We start from the raw sequence: 21,067 nt of genomic DNA, 5'->3' as shown, positions 1-21,067 counted from the left end.
AAAGCTGAAGAATGACTAAAAGACAAAGCTTGCAGGGGACGCTGCACAAGTCTCTGACATACAGCCAAGATGGACAAAGGAGAAGGACAGGAGGGAGGAAGACTATGAGCCTTCAGCACGAGAGACCCCCAGAGACACCACCGGAGACTGATATGCATGCTCCAGTAGGAGGGTCGGATTCCGTAAACTAATTATAATAACCCTGTTTTTTTTAGAAGTAGTATTGAATAAGTACTAGCCTAGGAGCATAAAAATCAACCTCTTGATGTGACTGGTGTGCGTCTTGGTGGAGCAGAGACTCCCGGCGCACCCAGCGCTGTTTGCTTGCCTCTATTCGTTTAATAAATTGTAAACATTAATTGCAATCCCACTGGGGACTCAGTCATTTATTACATGTAGCCTAGAGGAAAGGAGGCTTGGGGGAGACCTTATCACGCTGTACAAGGACCTCAGAGAAGGTTTTAGTGCGGTGGGGGTCAGTCCCTTCTCCCAAGCAACAGGTGGTAGGAGAAGAGGAGAAAGTGGGGCCAGGGGAGGTTTACAGAATCACAGAATCACAGAAATAGTCCAGGTTGGAAGAGACCTCAAGATCATCGAGTCCAACCTCTGACCTAATACTAACAAGTACTCCACTAAACCATATCGCTAAGCTCAACATCTAAACGTTTTTAAATACCTCCAGGGATGGTGGTTTAGGTGGATACTAGGCAAAAAGTCTTCAACGAAAGGGTTCTGAAGCATTGGAACAGGCTGCCCAGGGAAGTAGTTGAGTCACCATCCCCGGAGGCATTCGAAAGCCGTGTAGATCTGGTGCCGAGGGACACGGTTCAGTGGTAGATTCTATGATTCTGTACTTCTCTGACTGTGAGAGGCCCCGGGTGCCAGGTTGGCATGGCCTGCACCACTCTTTCTCCTGAGATCAACGGCACAGAGAGGAGCACTGGGGGGCAAAGTCTGCCTGAGCTTTTATTCACAGCAGAAAGCAGCCGCAGCTGAGCTGAGGTTGGGGGCAGGATGTGGTGGGGCATCTGAATTCCTGGGGCACTGTCCTGTTCCTATCAGTGATGCCAGCGTCCAGCACTGAGCGCCCTCCTGGTACTGGCAGCCGGGTACGGCTACTCTCGCTGTCCTGCGATGCAGCTGCAGCAGAAAGCCCTGCGCAGCGCGCGAAGTGCCCTCCTGATGCGGGAGGGCCGTGGCTGGCGCGCCGGGGCTTGTGCGAGGTCAAGGATGCCTGTGGAGGACACAGAGGTGTAGGTTAGGGCCTGAGCGGGTGCTGGGCGAGCCTGTCCCCCCCCTCCAAGGCCTTTCCCTGGGAAGGGGTGGCACAGGACCAGCCAGCCCCCCTGCGCGTGGTGCTGCCAACCTTGTGCTTGGTGCTGCTCGCTGCGCTGAACAGGTCCGGCCAACAGATCCTGGGACGGCGCTTGTGTCTGGGACGTTGCTGGCTCATCCGCTGGCGTATCTTTGGTGCTGGAGGAGGACTGCGCTTGGCCTCCCTGCTCGATGGCCACCTGCATGGGGAGAGGAACAGCACGGGCAGCGGAGGAACGGGATGTCAGCCCTTGTGCCCGGGGCATGTGGGAACAGAGCGCAGCGGGCAGCTCCCGGCACGCACACCCAATGCACTGCTTCTGCCTGGGGCTGCCCTGGATGCCTGGTGCCCACCACGCGTGCTGTGCTTACCTGGTGCCCAGGAACCAAGGGAGTGGCTGCTGCTCCTGCTTCGTCAGCTGCTCCTGGGAGGAGATCTGTGCTGGCCTCCCTGAGAGGCTCTGCAGCCAAAGGAGAAGCCACTTCTCCACCTCCTTCTTGTGGCGTTGCTGCTGCAGCGAGAGGGGCTTCATTGGCCTCCCCCACAGGGCCTCCAGCCAAGGCAGAGGCTGAGGATGTACAGTCTGCAGGCTCTTCTGTAGACTGTACATTGCTTCTTTCTTATTTCTTTTCATGATTTAAGAAAGAAATAACTGGCAATTCTAGAATTTTCTTCCCACACCCAAATGGATCACCGCACACACTTTGTGGGATGTACTCGAGGCTTGTATGGGACAGAAACGAGAGAATTTTATTCTCAGTCCTGGGTTGCTCAGCTCAGTTGTGGCCCTACAGGAAGGAAGCTCCCTGAGTGCAGGGAGAGAGAGAGAAAAGCTGCTCCCTGATAGGGCGGCTCCAGCCCCACCCTCTGGCAGCCCTGGCGGCCATTTTGCAGTTCTGCTTTCTGCCCGTGCCACAAGCTGGCTGAGGCCTTGGGCTGTCCCCAGCACGGCTGTCAGTGGTGTCGGGCGGCATCTAGAGCCAAGAGGCCTTTCTTGTTCTTTGTGCTGAAGGGAACGTGCTGTCTGGAGCGAGCAGCGCCACTTTTCTCCAAGTTCTGGGGGTTCCATGCTATGTGCCGTGGCCTCTCACTTTGTGGGGGCCTGCTTGTCACCATCATTTGTGAGGGGCTTCTGCATCCCCCCCGATCGCTGGTTGTGGCTGGTGCTTCTGGGCTGTTTCACGCAGACCTTTGTCACAGGCACTGAGGATGCAGAGTCTGCACGCTCTGCTGTGGGAGGAGGCACGCTGGGTCCTGAGGCCGAGGGAGCACTTGGTGCCTTGCGTGGGGCTCCCTGGCTCATGGCTACAGCACGGTGTAGGACTACGGAAACAACAGTCTTGACTGTTTCAAGCAGATCTTCATCACAGGCATTGGAGGCGTGTCGGGCACGTCCCTGCCTCTACCATCACCACAGAGCTGTGCTCACTGGGGCTGGGACAGGCTGATGGCCTTGTGGAGCCCCACGTGTCAGGGGAGGCGTTCTGTGTCCCTCATCTTCCAGAGCAGGGGCTGCTGGAGGACTTGCTGGCCTGCTCTGTGCCGGTGCTGTTGAAGTGAGAGGCGTGCTGTGCCTCTCTTCCCCAGGAATTTCTTCCAGGGGAGTAGCAGATGGGGCAGCGTCCGTGGTTTGCAGTGAGCCAGGAGAGGCGCTTGTTGGGTGTTCTGTTTCTTCTTCTGCTGCCTCCCTGTCCACGCTGCTGGATGAGCTGCCCTCTTTCTGGGGAACGTCCTGTGGGTCTGTGCAGAGGCTGGGGAACCTGGGGATGATGCAGGAGTTGAGGATGACGATCTCCTCATCTTCATCCCATCCCACAGGACTGCTTTCTTTCGTGCTGCGGCCCAGGCTTCGCATATCCTTGCCTGTCCCCTGCCTGGGTTTGACGTTTTTCTCTCTCTGTTGTTTTTGCTTCTCACCCTGGCCTGGGCTAGCTGGTGCAGGGTCTTTCCGGGCAGCCGTTTTACCTGCACATGCCCGGGAATCAGGCCCTGGCAGAGCAGTGATTCACCTCCTCTCCATGTCTGTCTGCACCTCAACTGCTCTTGCTGCTGTCACTTTGCACCCCGTGTGTGCCAGGTCCCGCAGTGCTGCTGGTCGTTGGCCGCGTTCCCAGCTTTTTGGCGTTTTTGCCAGCACTTCAGACACGCGGGACTGTGCTGTGTCCTGCAGTGCCGTGCAAGAGTCTGCAGGGCTGTGTGGGGCAGGGTGCCGGCTCTTCTTTAAATTCTGGGGCCCTGTTGCGGGCTGAGGTGATGTTCTGTGTCCTTTGCTCCTTGGAGGTCTGCCCGCGGGAGAAAGCCTTGCCTCCCTCATGGCTCCCTGGTTCCAGGCTAGGGCATTTCTAATGGTAGTGGAAACGAAGGCCTTTACTGGGTCTTCCATTTCTTCAGCTGGGGATGCAAGGCTGCTTTTGGACAAGTGCTGGCTCTTCCAGTTTTGGGCCTCTGCTGTTGCGAGAGGTGGTGTTCTGGGGCCTTTGGTCCTGGGACCTCTGCTTGAGGGAGAAAGCCTTGCCTTGCTGCTGGCTCCCTCGTAGCAGGGTAGAGCGTTTCTTATGATTGTGGAGACGAAGGATTGTACTGTGTACTCCACATCCTCGTCAGGGGCCACCGGGCTGTGTGGGCCACGTTCCCGCCTCTCTGCCCTCACTGCCCTGTCCTCCTTGCCAGAGATGCAGGGAAGAGGTGGCAAAAGCTCTTGGTGGCTGCGGGCCTCTTTGCCTGACGCCTTTGGCCTTCCTCCCCCTGAAGATGCAGAGGCTGCTGCTTGCAGAGGGGGCAGCTTGCAAGTGGCCCTTTGAGACGATGATGACTGTGCTGCAGGCACTTGCTTGGGTGCTGCTGCCTGAGTCGCTGTCTGCCTTGGCAAAGGCGGCACAGCTGGCAGCTGCATTCTCTCTGCCTCATCCTGGCCTTGTGGACGAGGGAGCACTTGGTGCCTTGCTCGGGGCTCCCTGGCTCATTGCTACAGCACAGCGTAAGACTGCGGAAACGACGATCTGGGCAGTTTCATGTAGATCTCCATCACAGGCATTGGAGGCATGTCGGGCACGTCCCTGGCTCTCTACCATCACCGCAGCGCTGTGCTCACTGGGGCTGGGACAGGCCGATGGCTTTGACTTTGGAGCCCCTCGTGTCAAGGGAGGCGCTCTGTGTCCCTCATCTTCCAGAAAAGTGGCTGCTGGAGGACTCGCTGGCCTGCTCTCTGCCGCTGCTGTTGCAGTGAGAGGCGTGCTGTGCCTCTCTTCCCCTGGACCTTCTGCCAGGGGAGCAGCTGATGATGAAGTTTCTGTGGACTCCAGTGAGCCAGGAGAGGCGCTTGTTGGGTGTTCTGTTTCTTCTTCTGCTGCCTCCCTGTCCACGCTGCTGGATGAGCTGCCCTCTTCCTGGGGAATGTCCTGTGGGTCTGTGAAGAGGCTGGGGAACCTGGGGTTGATCCAGGAGCTGAGGATGACAACGTCTTCCTCTTCATCCCATCCCGCAGGACCCTTTTCTTTCCTGCCCTGGCCCAGGCTTTGCACATCCTTGCCTCTTCCCTGCCTGGGTTTGACGTTTTCCTTTCTCTGTTGCTTTTGCTTCTCAACGCAGCCTGGGCTAGCTGGTGCAGGGTCTCTGATGGCAGCCGTTGTTCCTGCACATACCCGGGGTCAGGCCCTGGCAGAGCAGTGGTCCACCTCCTCTCCATGTCTGTCTGGACCCCGGCTGATCTTGTTGCTGGCACTGTGCTCCCCGCGTGTGCCAGGTCCCCCAATTCTGCCAGTCATTGACCATGTTCCCGGCTTTTAGCCGTCGTCTTTGCCAGACCTCTGCCTGAGGAAGAAAGCCTTGCCTTCCTCGTGGCTCCCTCGTTGCAGGCTATGGCATTGGTAATGACACTGGGGACGAAGGCCTTTACTTGGTTTTCCATTTCTACGGCACAGGCTGCAGGGCTGTTTTTGGCAGGGTGCTACATCTTCTTCAATTCTGGGGCCCTGCTGTGGGGAGAGGTGGGGAGCTGTGGCCTTTGGTCCCAGCTTAGTCAGCTCGGTGGTGGCCCTACAGGAAAGATGCTCCCTGAGTGCACAGAGAGAGAGAAAAGCTGCTCCCCGACAGGGCAGCTCCTGACCCTTCCTCTGACAGCCCTGGCGGCCATTTGGCAGTTCTGCCTGCCCCCCGTGCCACAAGCTGGCTGAGGCCTTGGGCTGTCCGCAGCACGGCTGTCAGTGATGGCGGGCGGTACCTAGAGCCAAGAGGCCTTTCCTTTTCTTCGTGCTGAAGGAAACGTGCTCTCTGGAGAGGCAGTGCCTCTTTGCTGCAAGTCTTGCAGGGTTGCCTCTCACTTTGTGGGCCCTATTTTTCGTCAGCATTTGTGAGGGGCTTCTGCATCCCCCCGCTCACTTGTTGCGGCCAGGGCTTCCCCCCAGGATGTCTGGGCAGGCCCATGCCACTGGGCAGGCTCTGGGTGGGCCTTGTTCCCTGCAGGGGCAGGCGTCTGCCCCTGAGCCCAGAGCCCAGGAGCAGCTCCTGCACTCGCGGCTGCCCCTGCCCGGGCTGCTGCCGCTGCTTCTGGAACCTTCCTGCAGCCTCTGGCAGCTGGCGCCTGCGTGGCGGCCTTGTTGCCGTCCCCAGGGCACGGCTGAAAGGGGATTTGGGGCATTTGCTTTCCAGGGTCTGGGAACGTTGGGGATGCAATACCCCACCACGTGCACAGGCAGTTCACACTGAACAAGGTGGGCTTTGCAGCCTCGTCCTGCCCTCGTAGCCTGCTCGTTCCTGCAGCTGCCACCCCACAGCCCACCTCCTCAAGCAGAAGAAACACCCCAACGGTAGCCTGGAAAGTGTAGGTGTGCCAGGGGCCCCTTGCTGCTCTGGCAATATGCACAACAGAAGAGCCCAGCTCCAGCAGAAGGACGGGATCCGTACTGCCTGGCGCTTGTGCGTTGCCTATGGCCCGAGTAGGCAAGCCAGCATGTAGCCGGAGCCGGTTCTCAAGGCTTTCCCTATTAGTTGGGAACCTCGTGGAGGGTTTTTCCTGAGCTGAGGGTGTTAGCCCAGCTCTTCTGTAGGGGGCAAAAAGGAGGGAGCTGGGAAGCTCCCAGACACTGAGGCCATCTCCAGGGCTCTCCGCAGTGACGCCATCTGGCACCTTCCCATGAGCAGTGGCCAAAGCACAAGGGCCCATCTTCTTTGTTGGGGAAGCCCCGTGCTGCATTTCCAGTGCCAGAAATGCTTAAATACTGTTCCTCCTTTCTTGCTTTTCAGCGTGTCTTAGTACCTGGGCTGGGTGCCTCCTTCCTTATTAAACTGGGGCTGCTCTTGTTTTTTGCTTTGAGCTCCTCCAGGTAAAGAAGCCCACTTTTCAGCTCTCGGAGAACTTTGCCTGTCTTCCTGGAGTCCCACATAAGAAAGAGACTTTTCCTGTTTCTTTCTCAGGTGAATTTGGCCGCATCGGCAGGAAAAGTGTCCTGACACATGTCCTACTGACTGTCTTTTCCTTGCCGGGCAGCTGCTTGGTGAGCAACAGCTGTTGCAGCACTTCCTCCTCTTGTGTGCTTGCAGGCTGCTGACAGCACGTCAGGTTCTTGCAGTGGAAAATTCCACTAACCTTGCATTTTCAAAAGGGATTGTGTAGGTATGAAATGTGTTTATCTGAGTCGTGTCAATATGGAACAATGCTAGGGCCGCATGGTATGATGAATATGATCTTCCGTCTTACATACCCTTGTATAACCACAAGTCTAAGAAAAACAGAGTGGTTAATGTATATAGTTCTTGTATCTTGCAAAGGAATGTTTTAGCAATTCGTGTCAATAGAGAGCTTCAAGGGAAATGTATTTGTAGGCTTTTCCTGAAGTCTCTGATATCTGGGGGGGGAGGTGTCAGAGTAACTGCTAACTATTATGACTATTGCATGGGACACTATGCAAGTCTCTGACATCTGTCCAGGAGATTAAGGAGCAGGGGAAAGCTGAAGAATGACTAAAAGACAAAGCTTGCAGGGGACGCTGCACAAGTCTCTGACATACAGCCAAGATGGACAAAGGAGAAGGACAGGAGGGAGGAAGACTATGAGCCTTCAGCACGAGAGACCCCCAGAGACACCACCGGAGACTGATATGCATGCTCCAGTAGGAGGGTCGGATTCCGTAAACTAATTATAATAACCCTGTTTTTTTTAGAAGTAGTATTGAATAAGTACTAGCCTAGGAGCATAAAAATCAACCTCTTGATGTGACTGGTGTGCGTCTTGGTGGAGCAGAGACTCCCGGCGCACCCAGCGCTGTTTGCTTGCCTCTATTCGTTTAATAAATTGTAAACATTAATTGCAATCCCACTGGGGACTCAGTCATTTATTACATGTAGCCTAGAGGAAAGGAGGCTTGGGGGAGACCTTATCACGCTGTACAAGGACCTCAGAGAAGGTTTTAGTGCGGTGGGGGTCAGTCCCTTCTCCCAAGCAACAGGTGGTAGGAGAAGAGGAGAAAGTGGGGCCAGGGGAGGTTTACAGAATCACAGAATCACAGAAATAGTCCAGGTTGGAAGAGACCTCAAGATCATCGAGTCCAACCTCTGACCTAATACTAACAAGTACTCCACTAAACCATATCGCTAAGCTCAACATCTAAACGTTTTTAAATACCTCCAGGGATGGTGGTTTAGGTGGATACTAGGCAAAAAGTCTTCAACGAAAGGGTTCTGAAGCATTGGAACAGGCTGCCCAGGGAAGTAGTTGAGTCACCATCCCCGGAGGCATTCGAAAGCCGTGTAGATCTGGTGCCGAGGGACACGGTTCAGTGGTAGATTCTATGATTCTGTACTTCTCTGACTGTGAGAGGCCCCGGGTGCCAGGTTGGCATGGCCTGCACCACTCTTTCTCCTGAGATCAACGGCACAGAGAGGAGCACTGGGGGGCAAAGTCTGCCTGAGCTTTTATTCACAGCAGAAAGCAGCCGCAGCTGAGCTGAGGTTGGGGGCAGGATGTGGTGGGGCATCTGAATTCCTGGGGCACTGTCCTGTTCCTATCAGTGATGCCAGCGTCCAGCACTGAGCGCCCTCCTGGTACTGGCAGCCGGGTATGGCTACTCTCGCTGTCCTGCGATGCAGCTGCAGCAGAAAGCCCTGCGCAGCGCGCGAAGTGCCCTCCTGATGCGGGAGGGCCGTGGCTGGCGCGCCGGGGCTTGTGCGAGGTCAAGGATGCCTGTGGAGGACACAGAGGTGTAGGTTAGGGCCTGAGCGGGTGCTGGGCGAGCCTGTCCCCCCCCTCCAAGGCCTTTCCCTGGGAAGGGGTGGCACAGGACCAGCCAGCCCCCCTGCGCGTGGTGCTGCCAACCTTGTGCTTGGTGCTGCTCGCTGCGCTGAACAGGTCCGGCCAACAGATCCTGGGACGGCGCTTGTGTCTGGGACGTTGCTGGCTCATCCGCTGGCGTATCTTTGGTGCTGGAGGAGGACTGCGCTTGGCCTCCCTGCTCGATGGCCACCTGCATGGGGAGAGGAACAGCACGGGCAGCGGAGGAACGGGATGTCAGCCCTTGTGCCCGGGGCATGTGGGAACAGAGCGCAGCGGGCAGCTCCCGGCACGCACACCCAATGCACTGCTTCTGCCTGGGGCTGCCCTGGATGCCTGGTGCCCACCACGCGTGCTGTGCTTACCTGGTGCCCAGGAACCAAGGGAGTGGCTGCTGCTCCTGCTTCGTCAGCTGCTCCTGGGAGGAGATCTGTGCTGGCCTCCCTGAGAGGCTCTGCAGCCAAAGGAGAAGCCACTTCTCCACCTCCTTCTTGTGGCGTTGCTGCTGCAGCGAGAGGGGCTTCATTGGCCTCCCCCACAGGGCCTCCAGCCAAGGCAGAGGCTGAGGATGTACAGTCTGCAGGCTCTTCTGTAGACTGTACATTGCTTCTTTCTTATTTCTTTTCATGATTTAAGAAAGAAATAACTGGCAATTCTAGAATTTTCTTCCCACACCCAAATGGATCACCGCACACACTTTGTGGGATGTACTCGAGGCTTGTATGGGACAGAAACGAGAGAATTTTATTCTCAGTCCTGGGTTGCTCAGCTCAGTTGTGGCCCTACAGGAAGGAAGCTCCCTGAGTGCAGGGAGAGAGAGAGAAAAGCTGCTCCCTGATAGGGCGGCTCCAGCCCCACCCTCTGGCAGCCCTGGCGGCCATTTTGCAGTTCTGCTTTCTGCCCGTGCCACAAGCTGGCTGAGGCCTTGGGCTGTCCCCAGCACGGCTGCCAGCGATGGTGGGCGGTATCTAGATGCAAGAGGCCTTTCTTGTTCTTTGTGCTGAAGGGAACGTGCTGTCTGGAGCGAGCAGTGCCGCTTTTCTCCAAGTTCTGGGGGTTCCATGCTATGTGCCGTGGCCTCTCACTTTGTGGGGGCCTGCTTGTCACCATCATTTGTGAGGGGCTTCTGCATCCCCCCCGATCACTGGTTGTGGCTGGTGCTTCTGGGCTGTTTCACGCAGACCTTTGTCACAGGCACTGAGGATGCAGAGTCTGCACGCTCTGCTGTGGGAGGAGGCACGCTGGGTCCTGAGGCCGAGGGAGCACTTGGTGCCTTGCGTGGGGCTCCCTGGCTCATGGCTACAGCACGGTGTAGGACTACGGAAACAACAGTCTTGACTGTTTCAAGCAGATCTTCATCACAGGCATTGGAGGCGTGTCGGGCACGTCCCTGCCTCTACCATCACCACAGAGCTGTGCTCACTGGGGCTGGGACAGGCTGATGGCCTTGTGGAGCCCCACGTGTCAGGGGAGGCGTTCTGTGTCCCTCATCTTCCAGAGCAGGGGCTGCTGGAGGACTTGCTGGCCTGCTCTGTGCCGGTGCTGTTGAAGTGAGAGGCGTGCTGTGCCTCTCTTCCCCAGGAATTTCTTCCAGGGGAGTAGCAGATGGGGCAGCGTCCGTGGTTTGCAGTGAGCCAGGAGAGGCGCTTGTTGGGTGTTCTGTTTCTTCTTCTGCTGCCTCCCTGTCCACGCTGCTGGATGAGCTGCCCTCTTTCTGGGGAACGTCCTGTGGGTCTGTGCAGAGGCTGGGGAACCTGGGGATGATGCAGGAGTTGAGGATGACGATCTCCTCATCTTCATCCCATCCCACAGGACTGCTTTCTTTCGTGCTGCGGCCCAGGCTTCGCATATCCTTGCCTGTCCCCTGCCTGGGTTTGACGTTTTTCTCTCTCTGTTGTTTTTGCTTCTCACCCTGGCCTGGGCTAGCTGGTGCAGGGTCTTTCCGGGCAGCCGTTTTACCTGCACATGCCCGGGAATCAGGCCCTGGCAGAGCAGTGATTCACCTCCTCTCCATGTCTGTCTGCACCTCAACTGCTCTTGCTGCTGTCACTTTGCACCCCGTGTGTGCCAGGTCCCGCAGTGCTGCTGGTCGTTGGCCGCGTTCCCAGCTTTTTGGCGTTTTTGCCAGCACTTCAGACACGCGGGACTGTGCTGTGTCCTGCAGTGCCGTGCAAGAGTCTGCAGGGCTGTGTGGGGCAGGGTGCCGGCTCTTCTTTAAATTCTGGGGCCCTGTTGCGGGCTGAGGTGATGTTCTGTGTCCTTTGCTCCTTGGAGGTCTGCCCGCGGGAGAAAGCCTTGCCTCCCTCATGGCTCCCTGGTTCCAGGCTAGGGCATTTCTAATGGTAGTGGAAACGAAGGCCTTTACTGGGTCTTCCATTTCTTCAGCTGGGGATGCAAGGCTGCTTTTGGACAAGTGCTGGCTCTTCCAGTTTTGGGCCTCTGCTGTTGCGAGAGGTGGTGTTCTGGGGCCTTTGGTCCTGGGACCTCTGCTTGAGGGAGAAAGCCTTGCCTTGCTGCTGGCTCCCTCGTAGCAGGGTAGAGCGTTTCTTATGATTGTGGAGACGAAGGATTGTACTGTGTACTCCACATCCTCGTCAGGGGCCACCGGGCTGTGTGGGCCACGTTCCCGCCTCTCTGCCCTCACTGCCCTGTCCTCCTTGCCAGAGATGCAGGGAAGAGGTGGCAAAAGCTCTTGGTGGCTGCGGGCCTCTTTGCCTGACGCCTTTGGCCTTCCTCCCCCTGAAGATGCAGAGGCTGCTGCTTGCAGAGGGGGCAGCTTGCAAGTGGCCCTTTGAGACGATGATGACTGTGCTGCAGGCACTTGCTTGGGTGCTGCTGCCTGAGTCGCTGTCTGCCTTGGCAAAGGCGGCACAGCTGGCAGCTGCATTCTCTCTGCCTCATCCTGGCCTTGTGGACGAGGGAGCACTTGGTGCCTTGCTCGGGGCTCCCTGGCTCATTGCTACAGCACAGCGTAAGACTGCGGAAACGACGATCTGGGCAGTTTCATGTAGATCTCCATCACAGGCATTGGAGGCATGTCGGGCACGTCCCTGGCTCTCTACCATCACCGCAGCGCTGTGCTCACTGGGGCTGGGACAGGCCGATGGCTTTGACTTTGGAGCCCCTCGTGTCAAGGGAGGCGCTCTGTGTCCCTCATCTTCCAGAAAAGTGGCTGCTGGAGGACTCGCTGGCCTGCTCTCTGCCGCTGCTGTTGCAGTGAGAGGCGTGCTGTGCCTCTCTTCCCCTGGACCTTCTGCCAGGGGAGCAGCTGATGATGAAGTTTCTGTGGACTCCAGTGAGCCAGGAGAGGCGCTTGTTGGGTGTTCTGTTTCTTCTTCTGCTGCCTCCCTGTCCACGCTGCTGGATGAGCTGCCCTCTTCCTGGGGAATGTCCTGTGGGTCTGTGAAGAGGCTGGGGAACCTGGGGTTGATCCAGGAGCTGAGGATGACAACGTCTTCCTCTTCATCCCATCCCGCAGGACCCTTTTCTTTCCTGCCCTGGCCCAGGCTTTGCACATCCTTGCCTCTTCCCTGCCTGGGTTTGACGTTTTCCTTTCTCTGTTGCTTTTGCTTCTCAACGCAGCCTGGGCTAGCTGGTGCAGGGTCTCTGATGGCAGCCGTTGTTCCTGCACATACCCGGGGTCAGGCCCTGGCAGAGCAGTGGTCCACCTCCTCTCCATGTCTGTCTGGACCCCGGCTGATCTTGTTGCTGGCACTGTGCTCCCCGCGTGTGCCAGGTCCCCCAATTCTGCCAGTCATTGACCATGTTCCCGGCTTTTAGCCGTCGTCTTTGCCAGACCTCTGCCTGAGGAAGAAAGCCTTGCCTTCCTCGTGGCTCCCTCGTTGCAGGCTATGGCATTGGTAATGACACTGGGGACGAAGGCCTTTACTTGGTTTTCCATTTCTACGGCACAGGCTGCAGGGCTGTTTTTGGCAGGGTGCTACATCTTCTTCAATTCTGGGGCCCTGCTGTGGGGAGAGGTGGGGAGCTGTGGCCTTTGGTCCCAGCTTAGTCAGCTCGGTGGTGGCCCTACAGGAAAGATGCTCCCTGAGTGCACAGAGAGAGAGAAAAGCTGCTCCCCGACAGGGCAGCTCCTGACCCTTCCTCTGACAGCCCTGGCGGCCATTTGGCAGTTCTGCCTGCCCCCCGTGCCACAAGCTGGCTGAGGCCTTGGGCTGTCCGCAGCACGGCTGTCAGTGATGGCGGGCGGTACCTAGAGCCAAGAGGCCTTTCCTTTTCTTCGTGCTGAAGGAAACGTGCTCTCTGGAGAGGCAGTGCCTCTTTGCTGCAAGTCTTGCAGGGTTGCCTCTCACTTTGTGGGCCCTATTTTTCGTCAGCATTTGTGAGGGGCTTCTGCATCCCCCCGCTCACTTGTTGCGGCCAGGGCTTCCCCCCAGGATGTCTGGGCAGGCCCATGCCACTGGGCAGGCTCTGGGTGGGCCTTGTTCCCTGCAGGGGCAGGCGTCTGCCCCTGAGCCCAGAGCCCAGGAGCAGCTCCTGCACTCGCGGCTGCCCCTGCCCGGGCTGCTGCCGCTGCTTCTGGAACCTTCCTGCAGCCTCTGGCAGCTGGCGCCTGCGTGGCGGCCTTGTTGCCGTCCCCAGGGCACGGCTGAAAGGGGATTTGGGGCATTTGCTTTCCAGGGTCTGGGAACGTTGGGGATGCAATACCCCACCACGTGCACAGGCAGTTCACACTGAACAAGGTGGGCTTTGCAGCCTCGTCCTGCCCTCGTAGCCTGCTCGTTCCTGCAGCTGCCACCCCACAGCCCACCTCCTCAAGCAGAAGAAACACCCCAACGGTAGCCTGGAAAGTGTAGGTGTGCCAGGGGCCCCTTGCTGCTCTGGCAATATGCACAACAGAAGAGCCCAGCTCCAGCAGAAGGACGGGATCCGTACTGCCTGGCGCTTGTGCGTTGCCTATGGCCCGAGTAGGCAAGCCAGCATGTAGCCGGAGCCGGTTCTCAAGGCTTTCCCTATTAGTTGGGAACCTCGTGGAGGGTTTTTCCTGAGCTGAGGGTGTTAGCCCAGCTCTTCTGTAGGGGGCAAAAAGGAGGGAGCTGGGAAGCTCCCAGACACTGAGGCCATCTCCAGGGCTCTCCGCAGTGACGCCATCTGGCACCTTCCCATGAGCAGTGGCCAAAGCACAAGGGCCCATCTTCTTTGTTGGGGAAGCCCCGTGCTGCATTTCCAGTGCCAGAAATGCTTAAATACTGTTCCTCCTTTCTTGCTTTTCAGCGTGTCTTAGTACCTGGGCTGGGTGCCTCCTTCCTTATTAAACTGGGGCTGCTCTTGTTTTTTGCTTTGAGCTCCTCCAGGTAAAGAAGCCCACTTTTCAGCTCTCGGAGAACTTTGCCTGTCTTCCTGGAGTCCCACATAAGAAAGAGACTTTTCCTGTTTCTTTCTCAGGTGAATTTGGCCGCATCGGCAGGAAAAGTGTCCTGACACATGTCCTACTGACTGTCTTTTCCTTGCCGGGCAGCTGCTTGGTGAGCAACAGCTGTTGCAGCACTTCCTCCTCTTGTGTGCTTGCAGGCTGCTGACAGCACGTCAGGTTCTTGCAGTGGAAAATTCCACTAACCTTGCATTTTCAAAAGGGATTGTGTAGGTATGAAATGTGTTTATCTGAGTCGTGTCAATATGGAACAATGCTAGGGCCGCATGGTATGATGAATATGATCTTCCGTCTTACATACCCTTGTATAACCACAAGTCTAAGAAAAACAGAGTGGTTAATGTATATAGTTCTTGTATCTTGCAAAGGAATGTTTTAGCAATTCGTGTCAATAGAGAGCTTCAAGGGAAATGTATTTGTAGGCTTTTCCTGAAGTCTCTGATATCTGGGGGGGGAGGTGTCAGAGTAACTGCTAACTATTATGACTATTGCATGGGACACTATGCAAGTCTCTGACATCTGTCCAGGAGATTAAGGAGCAGGGGAAAGCTGAAGAATGACTAAAAGACAAAGCTTGCAGGGGACGCTGCACAAGTCTCTGACATACAGCCAAGATGGACAAAGGAGAAGGACAGGAGGGAGGAAGACTATGAGCCTTCAGCACGAGAGACCCCCAGAGACACCACCGGAGACTGATATGCATGCTCCAGTAGGAGGGTCGGATTCCGTAAACTAATTATAATAACCCTGTTTTTTTTAGAAGTAGTATTGAATAAGTACTAGCCTAGGAGCATAAAAATCAACCTCTTGATGTGACTGGTGTGCGTCTTGGTGGAGCAGAGACTCCCGGCGCACCCAGCGCTGTTTGCTTGCCTCTATTCGTTTAATAAATTGTAAACATTAATTGCAATCCCACTGGGGACTCAGTCATTTATTACATGTAGCCTAGAGGAAAGGAGGCTTGGGGGAGACCTTATCACGCTGTACAAGGACCTCAGAGAAGGTTTTAGTGCGGTGGGGGTCAGTCCCTTCTCCCAAGCAACAGGTGGTAGGAGAAGAGGAGAAAGTGGGGCCAGGGGAGGTTTACAGAATCACAGAATCACAGAAATAGTCCAGGTTGGAAGAGACCTCAAGATCATCGAGTCCAACCTCTGACCTAATACTAACAAGTACTCCACTAAACCATATCGCTAAGCTCAACATCTAAACGTTTTTAAATACCTCCAGGGATGGTGGTTTAGGTGGATACTAGGCAAAAAGTCTTCAACGAAAGGGTTCTGAAGCATTGGAACAGGCTGCCCAGGGAAGTAGTTGAGTCACCATCCCCGGAGGCATTCGAAAGCCGTGTAGATCTGGTGCCGAGGGACACGGTTCAGTGGTAGATTCTATGATTCTGTACTTCTCTGACTGTGAGAGGCCCCGGGTGCCAGGTTGGCATGGCCTGCACCACTCTTTCTCCTGAGATCAACGGCACAGAGAGGAGCACTGGGGGGCAAAGTCTGCCTGAGCTTTTATTCACAGCAGAAAGCAGCCGCAGCTGAGCTGAGGTTGGGGGCAGGATGTGGTGGGGCATCTGAATTCCTGGGGCACTGTCCTGTTCCTATCAGTGATGCCAGCGTCCAGCACTGAGCGCCCTCCTGGTACTGGCAGCCGGGTACGGCTACTCTCGCTGTCCTGCGATGCAGCTGCAGCAGAAAGCCCTGCGCAGCGCGCGAAGTGCCCTCCTGATGCGGGAGGGCCGTGGCTGGCGCGCCGGGGCTTGTGCGAGGTCAAGGATGCCTGTGGAGGACACAGAGGTGTAGGTTAGGGCCTGAGCGGGTGCTGGGCGAGCCTGTCCCCCCCCTCCAAGGCCTTTCCCTGGGAAGGGGTGGCACAGGACCAGCCAGCCCCCCTGCGCGTGGTGCTGCCAACCTTGTGCTTGGTGCTGCTCGCTGCGCTGAACAGGTCCGGCCAACAGATCCTGGGACGGCGCTTGTGTCTGGGACGTTGCTGGCTCATCCGCTGGCGTATCTTTGGTGCTGGAGGAGGACTGCGCTTGGCCTCCCTGCTCGATGGCCACCTGCATGGGGAGAGGAACAGCACGGGCAGCGGAGGAACGGGATGTCAGCCCTTGTGCCCGGGGCATGTGGGAACAGAGCGCAGCGGGCAGCTCCCGGCACGCACACCCAATGCACTGCTTCTGCCTGGGGCTGCCCTGGATGCCTGGTGCCCACCACGCGTGCTGTGCTTACCTGGTGCCCAGGAACCAAGGGAGTGGCTGCTGCTCCTGCTTCGTCAGCTGCTCCTGGGAGGAGATCTGTGCTGGCCTCCCTGAGAGGCTCTGCAGCCAAAGGAGAAGCCACTTCTCCACCTCCTTCTTGTGGCGTTGCTGCTGCAGCGAGAGGGGCTTCATTGGCCTCCCCCACAGGGCCTCCAGCCAAGGCAGAGGCTGAGGATGTACAGTCTGCAGGCTCTTCTGTAGACTGTACATTGCTTCTTTCTTATTTCTTTTCATGATTTAAGAAAGAAATAACTGGCAATTCTAGAATTTTCTTCCCACACCCAAATGGATCACCGCACACACTTTGTGGGATGTACTCGAGGCTTGTATGGGACAGAAACGAGAGAATTTTATTCTCAGTCCTGGGTTGCTCAGCTCAGTTGTGGCCCTACAGGAAGGAAGCTCCCTGAGTGCAGGGAGAGAGAGAGAAAAGCTGCTCCCTGATAGGGCGGCTCCAGCCCCACCCTCTGGCAGCCCTGGCGGCCATTTTGCAGTTCTGCTTTCTGCCCGTGCCACAAGCTGGCTGAGGCCTTGGGCTGTCCCTAGCACGGCTGCCAGCGATGGTGGGCGGTATCTAGATGCAAGAGGCCTTTCTTGTTCTTTGTGCTGAAGGGAACGTGCTGTCTGGAGCGAGCAGTGCCGCTTTTCTCCAAGTTCTGGGGGTTCCATGCTATGTGCCGTGGCCTCTCACTTTGTGGGGGCCTGCTTGTCACCATCATTTGTGAGGGGCTTCTGCATCCCCCCCGATCACTGGTTGTGGCTGGTGCTTCTGGGCTGTTTCACGCAGACCTTTGTCACAGGCACTGAGGATGCAGAGTCTGCACGCTCTGCTGTGGGAGGAGGCACGCTGGGTCCTGAGGCCGAGGGAGCACTTGGTGCCTTGCGTGGGGCTCCCTGGCTCATGGCTACAGCACGGTGTAGGACTACGGAAACAACAGTCTTGACTGTTTCAAGCAGATCTTCATCACAGGCATTGGAGGCGTGTCGGGCACGTCCCTGCCTCTACCATCACCACAGAGCTGTGCTCACTGGGGCTGGGACAGGCTGATGGCCTTGTGGAGCCCCACGTGTCAGGGGAGGCGTTCTGTGTCCCTCATCTTCCAGAGCAGGGGCTGCTGGAGGACTTGCTGGCCTGCTCTGTGCCGGTGCTGTTGAAGTGAGAGGCGTGCTGTGCCTCTCTTCCCCAGGAATTTCTTCCAGGGGAGTAGCAGATGGGGCAGCGTCCGTGGTTTGCAGTGAGCCAGGAGAGGCGCTTGTTGGGTGTTCTGTTTCTTCTTCTGCTGCCTCCCTGTCCACGCTGCTGGATGAGCTGCCCTCTTCCTGGGGAATGTCCTGTGGGTCTGTGAAGAGGCTGGGGAACCTGGGGTTGATCCAGGAGCTGAGGATGACAACGTCTTCCTCTTCATCCCATCCCGCAGGACCCTTTTCTTTCCTGCCCTGGCCCAGGCTTTGCACATCCTTGCCTCTTCCCTGCCTGGGTTTGACGTTTTCCTTTCTCTGTTGCTTTTGCTTCTCAACGCAGCCTGGGCTAGCTGGTGCAGGGTCTCTGATGGCAGCCGTTGTTCCTGCACATACCCAGGGTCAGGCCCTGGCAGAGCAGTGGTCCACCTCCTCTCCATGTCTGTCTGGACCCCGGCTGATCTTGTTGCTGGCACTGTGCTCCCCGTGTGTGCCAGGTCCCCCAATTCTGCCAGTCATTGACCATGCTCCTGGCTTTTAGCCGTCGTCTTCGCCAGGTCTTCTTTAAGTTCTGGGGCACTGCTCTGGGTAGAGGTATTGTCCTGTGGTCTCTGCTCCTGGGTCCTCTGCCCAAGGTAGAAAGCCTTGCCTCCCTCATGGCTCCCTAGTTCCAGGTTATGGCATTGCGAATGCCACTGGAGACGAAGGCCTTTACTGGGTCTTCTGTGTCCTTGGCAGGGGCTGCAGGGCTGGTTTTTGGCAGGGCACTGACTCTTTTTCAAATTTTCGGGCACTGCTATGATGAGAGGTAGTGTTTTGCGGCCTTTGCTCCTCGGACCTTGTCCAAGGGAGGAAGCGTTACCTCCCTTGTAGGTCTCTCGCTGCAGGCTATTGCACTGCTAATGACACTGGAGAGTAAGGCCTTTACTTCTTCTTCCATTTCTTCAGCACGGGCTGCAGGGCTGTTTTTTTGGCAGGGTGCTAAATCTTCTTCAATTCTGGGGCCCTGCTGTGAGGAGAGGTGGTGTTATGCGGCCTTTGTTCCTGGGAGGTCTGCCCAAGGTCTGCCTCCCGCTTGGCTCCCTCATTCCACACGAGAGCATTGCTCATGGCAGTGGAAACGAGGGCCTCTGCTGTGTCTGTGATGTCCTCGGCAGGGTCTGCAGAGCTGTTTTTTGCAGGGTGCTGACTCTTCTTACAATTTTGTGTCATCGCTGTGCTCAGAGGTGGTGAGAGGTGGCTTTTGGTCCTGGGTTTGACAGAGCAGCACCGGGCCCCTGGAACACAACGGGTCCTAATGGAGGACTTGCCGGCCTGCACTCTGCTAGTGCTGCTGCGTTGAGAGCCGTGCCGTGCTTCTCTTCCCCTGGACCTTCTGCCAGGGAAGCAGCTGATGGTTCAGCATCTGTGGACTCCAAGGAGCCAAGAGAGGCACTTTTTAGGGGTTGTGTTTCTTCTGCTGCAGTCTTCCTGTCCACGCTGCTGGCTGAACTGCCCTCTTCCTGGGGAAAGGCCTGTGGTTCCTGGCAGAGGCTGGGGAACCTGGGGTAGATCCAGGAGTTGAATTTTATGTTCTCTTCCTGTTCATCCCATCCCACAGGAAGTCCTTCTTTCCTGCCATCACCTTGGCTTGTCTCCTCCTTGCTTCTCCCTTGCCTGGGCTTGATGTTTAGCTGTCCCTGCTGCCCCTCCTTCTCACCCCTGCCTGGGCTGGCTGGTGCAGGGGCTCTGCTCACAGCCATTGTAGCTGCACGTGCCTGGTGATCGGGCCCTGGCAAAGCAGTGGTCCATCTGCTGTCCCTGACTGTCTGGACCTCGACTGCTCTTGTAATTATCATTGTGCACCTTGTGTGTGCCAGGTCCCACAGGATCATAGTCCTTGGTCATGTTCCCAGGTTCCGCCATCATCCTCGCCAGGACGTCAACCATGAGAGACAGTGCTGTGAAAGAGTCTGTGGGGCAGTGTGCAGCAGGGTGTTATGCGGCCTTTGTTCCTGGAAGGTCTGCGTAAGGGACAAAGCATCGCCTCCCTCATGGCTCTCTCATTCGAGGCTAAGGCAATGCTCATGGATGTGGAGAGGAGGGCAAATACTGTGTCTCCGATGTCCTCAGTGGGGGCTGCAGGGCTGTGGGGGGCCGGGTGCTAACTCTTCTTGCAGTTTTGGGGAACTTCTCTGCTGAGAAGTGGTGAGAGGTGGCTTTTCGTCCTGGGTTGCACACCTCGCTAGTGACCCTACGAGACAGATGCTGCCTTAGTGAACAGACAGAGAAAAACCTCTTCCTGACAAGGCGCCTCCCAATACATCCAGTGTCAGCACTGGCGGCCATTTTGAAGTTCTGGTTTCCTCCCGTACCACAACCTCGCTGAGGCCTTGGGCTGTCCCCAGCATGGCTGTGAGTGATGGCCGACGGCATCTAGACCCATGTGGCCTGTTGTTTTCTTCGTACTGAAGGAAAACTTGCAGCAGGAGTGGTTTCACAGGCTTCCCACACAGGGCCTCCAGCCCAGAGAGAAGCTACTTCTTCCTCTGGTGCTGCTACTTGATCAAGAGGGGCTTCAATGTCTTCTCCCACAGGGTCAGCAGCCCAGGGCAAATGGGTGTCTCCTTCACACGGTGCTGTTTCTGCATGGAGGGGGGCTTCGTGGGCCTCTTCCATAGGGCCTCCAGCCAAGGCAGAGGCAGAGGAAGTACAATCTATAGGCTCTGCTGTGGAAGAAGGCACCCTGTTCCCTGTGGCCGAGGGAGCAGTTGTATGAGCTGCACACTTTGTGGGGAAAGGCCTATAAAGAGGACTCTACAGCTACTGATTCAGAGAGAATGTCTTCCTTGGTGTCCCATACAGGGCCTCCAGCCAAGGGAGAAGCCACATTTCCTTCTCATGATTCTGCTTCTGCAGCAAGAGCCGCTTTGTTGGCCTCCCTGAGAGGGCCTCCAGCCAAGGCAGAGGCTGAGGAGGTACAGTCTACAGGCTCTGCTGTGGGACGAGGCACCCTGTGTCCTGTAGTCAAGGGAGAATCTCAAAGAGCCTGGGTTTGAGGTGTATCTGTCTCTACTGACTTTGCTACTCACCCCTGCCTTGGCTGGGTTATGCAGGGACTCTGCCATCAGCCTTTTTTCCTGAAATTGCGTGGCGACGGTGCCCTTCCAGAGCAGTGGTCCACCTCCTCCGTGTCTCGGTGCCTTGCTTGGGGCTCCCTGGTCATGGCGTAGGACTACGGAAACAACAGTCTTGACTGTTTCATGCAGCTCTTCATCACAGGCATTAGAGGCATGTTGGGCACATCCCTGGCTCTCTACCATCACCGCAGCGCTGTGCTCACTGGGGCTGGGACAGGCTGATGGTTTTGACTGTGGAGCCCCACGTGTCAGGGGAGGCGTTCTGTGTCCCTCATCTTCCAGAGCAGGGGCTGCTGGAGGACTTGCTGGCCTGCTCTGTGCCGGTGCTGTTGCGGTGAGAGGCGTGCTGTGCCTCTCTTCCCCTGGACATTCTGCCAGGGGAGCAGCTGGTGGGGCAGTGTCCGTGGTTTGCAGTGAGCCAGGAGAGGCGCTTGTTGGGTGTTCTGCTTCTTCTTCTGCTGCCTCCCTGTCCACACTGCTGGCTGAGCTGCCCTCTTTCTGGGGAACGTCCTGTGGGTCTGTGCAGAGGCTGGGGAAC

General features: G+C 56.8%; 3 protein-coding genes across 3 annotated transcripts; all 3 read right to left on the bottom strand.

The window, feature by feature from the left end:
• Positions 1-948: 948 nt before the first annotated feature.
• LOC311430272 (uncharacterized protein) lies at positions 949-2,121 on the bottom strand. Its single transcript, XM_084506814.1, has 3 exons — positions 1,687-2,121; positions 1,367-1,514; positions 949-1,234 (listed from the first exon to the last, which is right to left on the bottom strand). The coding sequence occupies exons 1-3, from the start codon at positions 1,947-1,949 to the stop codon at positions 971-973; spliced, it is 675 nt and encodes a 224-aa protein (XP_084362940.1). The 5' UTR covers positions 1,950-2,121; the 3' UTR covers positions 949-970.
• A 6,080-nt stretch (positions 2,122-8,201) lies between these two features.
• LOC311429854 (uncharacterized protein) lies at positions 8,202-9,378 on the bottom strand. The gene is made up of 3 exons (XM_084506097.1): positions 8,945-9,378; positions 8,625-8,772; positions 8,202-8,492 (listed from the first exon to the last, which is right to left on the bottom strand). The coding sequence occupies exons 1-3, from the start codon at positions 9,205-9,207 to the stop codon at positions 8,229-8,231; spliced, it is 675 nt and encodes a 224-aa protein (XP_084362223.1). The 5' UTR covers positions 9,208-9,378; the 3' UTR covers positions 8,202-8,228.
• Positions 9,379-15,464: 6,086 nt separating this feature from the next.
• Positions 15,465-16,637, bottom strand: LOC311420549 (uncharacterized protein). The gene is made up of 3 exons (XM_084491582.1): positions 16,203-16,637; positions 15,883-16,030; positions 15,465-15,750 (listed from the first exon to the last, which is right to left on the bottom strand). The coding sequence occupies exons 1-3, from the start codon at positions 16,463-16,465 to the stop codon at positions 15,487-15,489; spliced, it is 675 nt and encodes a 224-aa protein (XP_084347708.1). The 5' UTR covers positions 16,466-16,637; the 3' UTR covers positions 15,465-15,486.
• Between the last annotated feature and the right edge of the window lie 4,430 nt (positions 16,638-21,067).

The sequence above is a fragment of the Aythya ferina genome, assembly GCF_964211825.1.
Source record: "Aythya ferina genome assembly, chromosome: 1".
Classification (NCBI taxonomy): domain Eukaryota; kingdom Metazoa; phylum Chordata; class Aves; order Anseriformes; family Anatidae; genus Aythya; species Aythya ferina.
This window is presented reverse-complemented; position numbering and strand designations above follow the sequence as displayed.